The 12,865-nt window shown below is 29.5% G+C and overlaps 1 protein-coding gene across 4 annotated transcripts in view; it reads left to right on the plus strand.

Moving 5' to 3' along the window:
- Window positions 1–12,865, plus strand: part of LOC113378816 (SLIT-ROBO Rho GTPase-activating protein 1-like) — a 250,742-nt gene that overhangs the window by 163,789 nt on the left and 74,088 nt on the right. The window contains exon 2 of one of the 4 annotated variants that reach the window (XM_026619426.1): window positions 7,194–7,498. The exons of the other annotated variants lie outside the window; for them this stretch is intronic. Within the exon in view, the coding sequence (XP_026475211.1) occupies window positions 7,441–7,498 (58 nt within the window). The 5' untranslated portion in view covers window positions 7,194–7,440. The remainder of the gene's footprint in view (window positions 1–7,193; window positions 7,499–12,865) is intronic. 4 annotated transcript variants of the gene reach the window in all.

Here is a 12,865-nt window from a genome sequence, read left to right on the forward strand (position 1 = left end):
GACCCAAAAATATTTTAATATCATTTAAAATCTTATTGAAAAACGCCTGTTACTATTTACCCTTGTTACATATAGCTCCTAGCTCACCTACAATGATTTTTTTATATTTATTTGGTCTCTTTTTTACAAACTAGCCAATAACAAGGTTTATAAAATTTTAAATTCTAACTTTACATATAACGAAATAACTAAAAAATTGTATATAATTCTATAATATTCAATATTTGAAACTAAATTAAAGAAATTAAAGGTTTCACTAAATTTTCCTCTCTATATAATTGATTTAATAAATGACTTGTATCTTTTTTGAATCAGGTGGAGCTTGCTAAGATTATATGCTCCAAAGTCCCCACATCATTTCCACATTCACACAGTTTAGAATCCCTCATCCTTTAAGGATTTTTTTTTATTAACTCTTTTATTTACAACTGTCCAGTAAAGGACATTTAGTAAATTTAATGAATTTACAATAGTCCGCCGAGAAGGGACATTGTATACTACATTGTCATGTTGGAAAAAACAACTTTAAGGATTTTAAATAAGTTTTCTGGAAAACATCCATGGTTACATCTTATTCCATTCATTGTAGTTATAAAATTTCTATTTTGATTCTTTAATTTATAATACCACGGTTCTTTAACAAAATCATTAATATATTTATAATATTTTTTTATACATTGATGGTATTTGCCAACCCTTTTGCCATCTATCCACTGCTCTGTTCTTCATGTTTTTAACTATATCATTATTTAACACTTTTACAATGATTTTATACGAATAGTGTTTTTATTTGATAATTTGATTTTTTCCTTTATTCAATTAATTATTTGACGTGAACTATTTGATCAAAATTTGACTTACCTGTATTTTATATTTCTGATTAATTTTGAATATTTTTTTTTGTCAATCAAAACTATGTATTTTTAAAAATGTTCAATGAAATTTATCAAAGTAAAGGCGAACCACTGGGTTTTCCTTTTATAATTTAATGTTATTTGTCAAACTAATTACCCAATGTCTTTTTATTTAGACAGATTGTAATTTATAAGAAAAAAAAAATTATCAAAGTTTGATCTGAGAAATCAAGAGTAATCTAAGTTCCTCAAAGTAATTTCTTATTTAGTTACGTGTTAATTACCATCCACAACCAATCTAATGCTGTTAAAACTGATCTTTTACGTAACCCTTTCACAATCCATTAATTCATAAGAAACTGTTTGAATGTGGAAATGACATAACTGCAAGTATGCATACCTGTTCAAAAGCGCGGTCCCTTGACCTACGCCATGCACAAAACGCCCGCGCTCGTTCGGTGCACGTGTCACTGTTTATTTTTATCGAGGTTTAGAGACGACGGAGTCTTATAAATAAACAATGCACACACATCTGCAGGTTGATCAACTGTTTCTTCGCGTAATACATACGCGGACGAGACGAGTCGAGATCGACCGGTTCGCCAAACCACGATTCGCTGATCTACTCGCCAAAGAGAATGATCATAGTGAGGTCTCTGGTGGACGGTTTACTAAGGGGATTATATTTTTTTTTTAAGTTTTAAAGAAACCGGGCGGCAATTTTTAGTTATGCTAATCCAGGACGGGGGAGGGGGAAGGTAGTAGGTAAATAGCATTTTAAGTAATAAATGATACAATAAAATATTATATTTTAGGATACAATAAAAAAAGTTTTTTATATGAATCCATTTTTACTTCAGAATTGCAGTGTTTTAGTAAGGACTGTATTATTTGATTGTATGGAATACTTTTTTTTATCTACCATATTATATCTTTTTTATCGATGGTTCATATGTTTTTTTACACTTTTGAGTCTTATTTCATAATTTGAAAAAACTAGTTAGTTTGTTTTTACTAGTTTGTTAATTTACTTATTAATTTTCGAAAAACCGGGACAGTCCGGGACAAAAGTCTAATTCCGGAACAAATATTGCTTTTAGAAAAAACGTGGGACACAAGGTGGAAATCCGGGACTGTCCCGGCGAAACCGGAAGTATTTAAATATCTTAGACAAATCTATCATATTTATCTATGATATTATATTATATCTTTTTATCGATGATATTATATTATATTTTTCGATCTATATTTTTTATACGTTTGAGCCTCTTATAAATTTCTATTCAAATTTCTTTCATAATTTGAAAAAAATTGCACTAGTTCGTTCGTTTTCACTAGTTTGTTAATTTACTTTTTAATTTTCGAAAAACCGCGACAATCCTGGACAAAAGATCTAAATCCGGGCAAATATTGCTTTTAGAAAAACCCGGGACAAAAGATGGAAATCCGGGCCTGTCCCGGCGAAACCGGTAATATTTAAATATCTTATTTAAGTCTATCATATTTATCTATGATATTATATTATATCTTTTTATCGATGATATTATATTATATTTTTTGATCTATATTTTTTATACTTTTGAGTCTCTTATAAATTTCTATTCAAATTTCTTTCATAATTTGAAAAAAATAGCACTAGTTCGTTCGTTTTCACTAGTTTGTTAATTTACTTATTAATTTTCGAAAAACCGAGACAATCCGGGACAAAAGATCTAAATCCGGGACAAATATTGCTTTTAGAAAAAACGTGGGACACAAGGTGGAAATCCGGGACTGTCCCGGCGAAACCGGAAGTATTTAAATATCTTAGATAAATCTATCATATTTATCTATGATATTATATTATATCTTTTTATCGATGATATTATATTATATTTTTTGATCTATATGTTTTTTACATTTTTGAGCCTTGTATAAAAATCTATTCAATTTTCTTCATAATTTGTAAAAACTAGTTAGTTCGTTTTCACTAGTTTGTTAATTTACTTATTAATTTTCGAAAAACCGGGACAGTCCGGGACAAAAGATCTAAATCCGGGACAAATATTGCTTTTAGAAAAACCCACGACACAAGGTAGAAATCCGGGATTGTTCCAGCCAATCCGGGAGTATTTAAATATCTTATTTAAGTTTATCATATTTATCTATGATATTATATTATATCTTTTTATCGATGATATTATATTATATTTTTTGATCTATATGCTTTTTACATTTTTTAGCCTTGTATAAAAATCTATTCAATTTCTTCATAATTTGAAAGAAATAGCACTAGTTATTTCATTTATTTGTTTATTTGTATTATTATTTGTTAATTTACTTATGAAAAATCGGGACAATCCGGGACAAAAGATCTTAATGCTGGACAAATATTGCTTTTAGGAAAACCCGGGACACAAGGTAGAAATCCGGAACTGTCCCGGCCAAATCGGGACGTATGGTCACCTTACATTTTACTTACCGACGGAAGTATTTGAATATCTTATATATATTTTTTTTTTTTTATCTCTTTATTTACAGCAATCAGAATACAAGGTATCCTATAAGCTATTGTGATAAATTTAACATATACACACACATGCATACGTACATGCACACAGACATACTCACACGCACTTTAACAAAAAAAGAAATTATATAATAGTAACCACTTCAGCAAGTGGTATACTATTTGACTCAGGTCCTTCGGCCATTTACTGGGAAAATTACATATTTTAAGATCTAATGTTATGAAATTATCATATACACTAACATACATACATACATACGCACATACATTCACACACACACTCTCTCAATAAAAGATTTATAAATATTTAATAGAAGTCACTTCATCAAGTAATATTCTGCTTAAATCAAATCACTCGGCCATTTCTTCTTCAATCTTCTGCTGTTTGGGGTTGCTAACAGTGGCGCCATTAGTGTGTTTGGATGATTTTCGAGCTTCCGGTGATGTTTTTCACTGATTGATTTGATGACTTCATTAACGAACTGTATATTTAGATCGTTATGGATCATCTGATTAGTTACGTACCAGGGTGCTCCTGTGATCAAACGAGTAATTTTTGATTGCATCCGTTGTATAAGAGCAATATTTGATTTGCTTGAGCAGCCCCAAATCTGAAGACCATAAGTCCACAACGGTTTAATTATCATATTATAAATAAGGACCTTGTTTTCTAGAGATAATTTGGATCTATGTCCAATGAGCCAGCCGAGTTCTTTAACTCGCGTTTTCATTTGCTTAACTTTAATGCAAATGTGATGACGCCAGATGAGTTTTTCGTCAAAGTGAATTCCAAGATATTTGATGGTGCTGACTGTTGGAATTTGATTGCCATTTAAGAACACTGCAGGACACGATTGTTTGTTAAGAGTGAAAGTAATGTGGCTAGACTTAGACTCATTGATGCCTATGTTCCACAGTTTGGTCCAATCTTCAATCAAATTAAGATGATACTGCAGTTTTAAACAAGCAGTACTAGGGTTGTCATCAGTGGATAAGATTGATATGTCGTCTGCAAAAGTGGCGATTGTGGTAATAGACGTTGTAGGAATATCGCGCGTAAACAGGGTGTATAGGAAATACGTCAGACGACGAGGACTTAACCTTGATTATAAACTTTCTGTTGACAATATATGATGTTAAGATATTATGATACTTTACTGGTAAGTAGAGTCTAATTTTTGTGACGAGTCTGTCGTGGCACACTTTGTCGAATGCTTGTTTGACGTCCAAAAAGACGGCGGTGCAATATTGTTTGGATTCGAATGAGTTATAGATATGACTGGCAATCCTGTGACACTGCTGTATGGTTGAGTGCTCTTTACGAAATCCAAACTGGTGATCAGGGAAGATATTGGATTCCTTCAAAATATCTTGTAGTAACAGTTTTTCTAAAATTTTTGACAATATAGGAAGAAGGCTGATTGGCCTATAAGATGTGACTAAGTGTTGATCCTTGCCAGTTTTTGGAATCATCTTTATTAAAGAGGTCTTGAATTGATTTGGCCAGTAGTCAAGTCTCACAATAGCGTTGAAGATATAGGTGATTATAATGAATCCTTTTACAGGCAATTCTTTGAGCATTCTGGGAGATATTTGGTCTATTCCAGGCGATTTTTTTGCTTTAACTTTCTTTATTTCACTAACTACTAATTTGAGAGACAAGAAACGTTTCTCGCTTTCGTGACTGCTATTATGGTCTAAAGCAGGACTAATGTTGACATTATAATTTGATAAATTGTTAGGCCGAAAGACTGTAGCTAAGTATTCCGCAAATATATCTGCTTTGTCTTTGTCACTTCTTGCCCATGCAGAGGTCTGGGTATCCATACGAACTGGAGGATTTTGAAAGTAAGGTTTAAGTTTATTTTTGACGGGTTTCCAGATAGAATTGTCAAAACGATTCAAACTGGATACATAGTTATTAAATCTCACTTGATTGAGTTCCTTTAACCTTGCTTTCAACTTGTTGCTCAGATTATTGAAAATGTTTTTGTCTGTGGGCAAATGACTATGTTGCCACCTACGCCTAGCTTTTCTTTTTTCTGCTATGAGCCTTTTAATTTCATATGTTGTTGTCTGGCAGGAGTTTTCTGTCGTAACAGGAGTAGGAGTAGCAAACTTTGCAGCATCATATAGAAGAGTATTAAAGGAATCGATGGTGTTTTCGATATCAGCGGAATTTTTAAGTTTAACTTTGAGGTTAACTTTGTCTTCTACGAACTTCCGGTAGATGTCCCAGTTTGTTTTATGGTTGCAGATCCTAGAGGAGGGTTTAGAAATACTTGCCGATGTGCTTATGCTGGCTATTACTGGACTATGGTCAGATGATAAGTCGTAGCTTGCTCGTACTTCCTTGTGAATTGAGCTTATACCCGAAATATCTTATATTTAATTTCATATTCTTTTAAGAAGAAGAAGATTCTTTCCACGAGAATATCCGATTTGTTAATTTTGTTTTCTGGGCGTTTCAAGTCATTCTGAATCGAATTAGTTGAATTTGGAAAAAGCATCTATGTGTATGTGACCCGATTTTTCGGGCTAAATCGACTTAAAAAAATTAAAAGCCATTCGAAGTAACTCGATGATGATTCATTGTTGATAAAAAAATATCGGCGATTTTAATAATTTTTTTTTAATTACAATATTTATTACAACTGTTAAATAATTAACATCTAGCAATATTGATAAATAATAACATAAATTATTAAAATTTGGTATGGCGATATAATATCTAGTCTTAATGAATATGTATATTAAAATATTATAGTCCTACGAAAAGTAGTTTAATTATAAAAATTAATCAAAATTTGGATTAAACGGCCGCAATTTTAGAAAACTCTGTGTATGTATTAGGCACGTGTTTGTTTTTCAATAATTTGTAATAAAAAAGTACCAAAGTGAATAATTTGCAATTGTTACTCAAATGGCAATACGATCTAAAATAAAATGTCAAAAAAAAAGAGATATCTCGTAGGAGATAATCTCTCAAATGCATTTACACCCAGCATATTGTCTTAAAAAAATTATATTATTTTGATCGGCAATAAATTTATGCAAATAAAAAAAATGTTACTCACATTATATTGCTCTATATCAACTTTGTGTACTTATGAATCACTCATAAATTAATATATTAATTTGTGGGAGTTCAAGCAACTTGCCATACGGCAAAATGCTATTTGCAACTTGGACATATTTATTTCTATTACTTACTATTTAATTTGTCTGTATTTTCAATAATTCCGTTTTAAACTTTGGTTTTCATTTGATTATTATCGGAACCGCTAAAAATTAATTGGTATATTATTCTCGCGTTTGGTGAATTTTTACTATACATATTGCATAATCTGCTTACTAGATTTTTGTATCTGTATTGTAATTTTTGCCATTCATCATTGTGATTTTATACAGGCCTCCTCACTTAGATTCTTAATAGTGACTATTACTGCTATTAATTTTAGGGGCAAAAAAGATGTGTTAATCTTTTCTGTTCGTGAATGAAAAAAAGATAAAACTTATGAAAATCTCTTCAACGAACATCAAATATTAATCCTTTCCACTCGGATGCCGCAAAATACATATAAATCTCGCAATTCGCGAGTGGAAAGGGTTAAATGTGGACACAAGTAATAATAATGTACTTCCATGATATTTAATATTTATAATTGATTAAGAGTATCAAACTTTAAGAGTAAGAACACCACTCGAATAATTTTATCATTCAAGATAAGATTTGTTTTATCATATTTGAGTAAAACGTTTCCACCATGGTATAACATGAATCCGATCCTTGGCGAAAGTGAATGTTAACTGGTAATAAATCTTTTAAGCGCTCGCTTGTTCGATAGTTCTGCGGATTGCCAATAAACATTTGTGTGACAATATTAATTTAATATGTAACGAATCTCTATTGAGTAACAATGGACAGATTAACCGGACTGCTCGTCCTTTCAAGTGATTTGAATGAAAACTAAATAATATCATAGTGATGACAGTTACAAAGTGTTAGTTTTGCTGAAGCAAGTGCATGTGATTAAATTTTACGCCACTGGTTAAAATATAAAAAGAACAATCAACATGCGCGGGGTACTACTGTCCAGCGGGTCCAGTAGTGATCAAGAAAGGACCAGCAAAGGTAAATTAAAATATAGTTTGATGCATTTAACTGTTTGGAAAAAGCATTTATGCCCTACATTTGGTTATATTTAATTTCTCTGGAAATGGAGGAAACGAAAGTGTCTTCTTCAAGTTTTGAGCACAAATGATATAGGGGACCTATAGGGGCTTGTGTTAGCAGTATTTTTTCAAATTAATATATATTTAGATTCATTGATTATATATTTACGAAATGAAGGTGGATAGCTGCATGAACTATTTCTATACCAAATCAAGTAAAAATTATTCCACAACTTACGTTCATTATTATACAATTAATCATTATTTAGAAAAAGTGTTATAACGTACCTCGTATTTGTGGCTAGTTGTAACGTCTGCCAAGACAAGTAGTAACGACAATAACACCTTTGATAATTTATTTTTTACTTATGTTTAAAATAATGACTTCTTAGCAATAATTTTTATAAATTAAACGCAAACTATAATTAATACAAATTAAATATAAAATGTCTCCTGTAATACAATTTTTTATCATAAATCAAATTAAACTACAATTATCATAATACAAATAAAAGATGTAGTGCCTCTTGTAGTACAATTCACATTTGCCCACGTCTTACAAACTATAAATCCCACCCAATCCTTTTCACTTGAATCTGTATATAATTATTGTATGTTACCCTCGTTACATATAGCCTCCAGCCCTCCTACTAATAAGACTATGTTAGTATATGCATTTGTTGCGATATTTATGCGTTATCAAAATCTTTCCGGTGCAATATTTAAACTTTTATCAACATATTTTAGATTTAAACTTGAATTCTTGTGTAACGACCTTGAAATGTTTTAAATAATTTGTATTTCCATGATAATTTGTGGGAACCAACACTGACTATCAATTGCATTTTTAGTCTTATCATATTTTTTAAATTTCAATTAAATTTGTACAGTATATGTTATTTTTTAATGTGTCATACATACCTTAGGTGACCATATTTTTTTACGTCAAAACCGGGAGGGTAATTTTTATTACTCTTATTTGGCTAAAATACTGACTTTTAGTAAGACTTTTATTATTCTATATCTTTTATTTTTGGATCTACGTTTTATCGCTTCTAATTTTGTATGAAATTCTGTTGAATTTTCTTCGATTTTTTTATACTTTTCGAAAACCTGGGACAATCCGGGGAAAAAGATCTAAATCTGGGACAAATATTGTTTATAAAAAAGGCCGTTTATAAAAACGTCCCTTGTGTGGTCACCCTATACATACCGCGTTTAGTGACCTGCTTATCTAAATATTTATCAATTTAATATTGACGTAATTATATTTGAGAAAAGCTATAATACATTTTTCTATGAAAATGTGTTAAAATATATATTATTCACCTGCGAATATTAATTATGAGAACGGTTGAAGAACTACTTCACGAAGTTTTAATGAGGCTAAATCGTACAGCATTCTCATTAAAATTTATTTAATATTCTGTTTTAAGTTTAATTTTACTTATTCCGGAAAATCATGAAAACTCTTTCATAGTTTAATGACCTAATGGAAAAGAACGGAATTGCAATTACTGCATAGTTCATTTTATGAAAGCACAATACGTTTTTTTTTAACTTTATGGAAAAAGTAATTTCGTATAGAATTCGAGATAATTTAATTCTTACGATTGACTTCTCTAGATAATTTTCCATAGTAGATTTTAACCTTTGACGTTTTATACCCATTATTGCGTTTCTTTGTATAGAAAAGCCATTGCATACTTGGCAGATTTGTGATTTCAGTGCTTTCGTAACTATCTTCACATAACCATTCTGGATTTAAAGTTAGATTTGAAGAGAAAGGTTATATATATATATATATATATATATATATATATATAACATATATATTTCATATATTTATATGAATTTTAAATATTATGATATAATATATATATATATATATATATATATATATATATATATATATATACTTTTACTGCATATACTATAATAATATAATTCTTTCTGAATTTGTTATACTGTTTAAAAGACTGCAATTTTTAAAACGTATATCTTATGTTAAGATAAATGAATCACAAAGGCAGAACATTAAATAAGATATTATAAAGGAATTGTAGACGTAGGTACAGGACAAAGTCTGTCGGGTCATCTTCTATATATATAAAAATAAGTCGGGTTTTCCTTTCTGACGAAATAACTCCAGAACGCACGAACCGATTTCGACAATTTTGCATTCGTTGGAAAGGTCTCGGGCTCCGCAAGGTTTATAGCTAAGAAAATTAATGATGCATGGCATCGTGCCCTAATGCAAATTGCTGGAACTTCACGCACCGTAATTAAAAAATCGAGTATTAAAAATAATCAATAATTGCAATTGTTTTAAATAATCTTCTATATATATAAAAATAAGTCGGGTTTTCTTTCCTGATCAAATTTTTCCTTTTCAAATATAAAACAAACAAAAAATTTCTTCATCCTACTCACGAAACCATCTGGTGGCGAAACGGAGTTCGTCGGGTTTGCTAGTCTAGTATATATATAATATATATATATATATATATATATATATATATATTTGAGGTCCTGTTGACTCTTTTTCAGTAATTGAGCAAATAGCCGGGAAGATCAACTAAAGTCATTAATGACTACTCGTGATGACAACACTTTTTCGCGATCATAAATTATTTTGATTAAAATACATGGTCATTTGTATGAATCATAACCTTATATTGAGGAATGAATCGTATAAATTTTGGCAGTACAATTTGATTTTAAAGTTCAACTCTAAATTATATTAAACTTTAAATGCTCACATGTATGTACATATTTGTTAGTGCATAAATAGTAGGTTTATTAATTTTTTTCTTGCAATAGTATTTGAGATTCGCAATAGTGATGACACTTTTTAAAGGTGGCCTTTTTATTAGATTTTTTTTATACTGATGATTTTTAATTTGATGCAGCAATGCCTATATTTTCAAGCTGCCCAGAGTTCAAATCTGGATCTTCTGGTTGAAACCGAAACCACTAAATCCCGGGCATATACAAATTATAATCTGCAAATATAATTTGTCAGTTCAATATCAAAATGTTAATTGATTTGTCGCCTGAAAATGAACGCAAGAATTTATTTTATAAACTAATATGCCTGTTATATTTCCAGCAAGTCTTATAATTATAATAAACTGTCTGATTTCACCGCGATTTGATATCAGAACAGTGTATAAAAACATGAATTATGTATCAGTTTTGATCTCATAAGCCTTTTATCTTTTAAAATATATCATTCATATCATTGTATTATATATTTTTGCTTATACATCTTTGTAATTGATATTATCAAGTGTTTTTTTATAAATAAAATTGGCTTAATATTGAATTTTTTATTTTACTTATACTTTTTGATAATTTAGTCCTAAATCAAAATCCCGATAATAAAATGTATTGAGAAATGGATGCTTTATAGACATTCATTTTATTATCGATATATTGATTAAAATTATATTTGAAACCTTGTTCAACAAATTTAATTAAAACTGTGGTGTTAATAAATATTGAAAGTGATTGATTTCTTCTGCCATTTGCAATAAGCTTTTTATATAGAAATCTTGCAACAATAGAAATTCGTCATAGGTTACGCGAGAATACGATAAAATATGTAGCTGACAATAATTATCTAAATAGGAAATATGAATAAGTTGCTAGTTTTTTGTAATGCCGACATGAATAAGCTTGGACTTTAAATACATTTTTGACAATATTTAGTAGCACACAACTTTTTTTATTTTGAACGAATAATCTAGATCATATGAATCGCAGGATTAAAAATAATAATTTTTTCACTTAAGTAGCCACTTTTTTGGGTCTGTGAACGAAACTTTTTAAAACTGCATAATCAGGTACATACTTGTGATACTTGTAATTCTACTTGATTTCATATTGTGAACTCACTTTAAAAACTCATTGACGAGATTAGTTTCGCCTTATATATTTATAAAAAAAATTGTTTGTAACTCCAAAAGCTCTCGATCCACTATTTTGATCAAGCTTTTTGTTGCTATATTTTTGGAGTTAGGTTAAATTCTGTATTTGCTGGTTAGAGAAGATTCATGTCTCTATTTACTTGGTCTACATGTGGATTTTATTCAAAGACTTTATGGTCTTTTGCTATCGTTTCATGGTACTAATGAAGACTTATTTTAGAATATATAGTGCTATGGCGTCGTCTGTGTCATTTTCATAAAATGCATACTTGCGTATAAATTATGGAAAACATTATGCGGAGGAAATGCAAAGTCGCATCAACTTAAAAAATTTCCGTCGTTCTCTGAAGTCTCGAAATAAATTTTTAATGCCTTTGGAAGCTTCTTGTGGTTTTTATTTTAAATCTTGGTGCTTTTATTGAGTAGCTTTTATTTAGCATTTAACCATCTAAATGACAAGTATACTCGTTAATACACAGAATTTTACTACTTCTTCATGACGAATATACTAGTCTATCATAATTAACTGGTTAAGGCTGTTGTTTCCAACTTGTGGGGCGCGCCCCTTCAGATGGCGCAAGGCTGTTGCAAGGGGGGGGGGGTACCACTGTTTAAAATACTTACTTCGAAAATAAACAAAAAAATTTGAAATGATCTAAAAAAAAAATTAACAAAAATAATTATTTTTTATGCTTATTTCTACATAATATTGCATATTAATTTGTAATATAATATTAGTTGAGTGTTTATAAAATGAAATTGTTGAAAAAATTAAGAGTGGCGCAACAATTTTTTTTATTAAAAAGTTAAATACCACTGAGTTAAGGCAATATATGAAGCGGATTAAATTCCTAATTTATTTCAATAAATATCGAGAAGAACATGTAATTTAGAGATATAGAGATCGATTTTTGGAATACTGAAGCAATTGTTAAATAATTCAAAATATAAAATACAATAATAATACTAATTGAAATAAATGGAATAAAAACTAGTTCTTAAACTTGAGTTAAGAAAAAATAACTTTCTTAAATTCTCCTGGTGTTTTATTTCTTCTATTTAATTGGACATTGCAAAAATTCGCTTATTTAAGTAATTTAAATAAATATCATTTATATACAGCGTTGTAATATTTTTTTTCCTTTCTTTTAGGTCATTTAATAATGACTCATAATATAATAGTGAGAGGTAGTGTTTAATATGTTTAATACCTATTAAAATGGAATTTTTTATCTATTATTAAGAATTATTTATTTTATGAAGTGTTTTATTACATAATTATTGCTATAAAATATATTATCTTTTCTGTATTTTATAATTGTGGTAGCATGTAACCAGGTCATATTTGCATCGAGGTTTATAATAGTGATCGAATTATTATAGCCTGAATATCT

The sequence above is a fragment of the Ctenocephalides felis genome, unplaced genomic scaffold (assembly GCF_003426905.1).
Source record: "Ctenocephalides felis isolate EL2017-DRISC unplaced genomic scaffold, ASM342690v1 CF-g0.4_SCAFFOLD_01886, whole genome shotgun sequence".
In the NCBI taxonomy this organism is placed as follows: domain Eukaryota; kingdom Metazoa; phylum Arthropoda; class Insecta; order Siphonaptera; family Pulicidae; genus Ctenocephalides; species Ctenocephalides felis.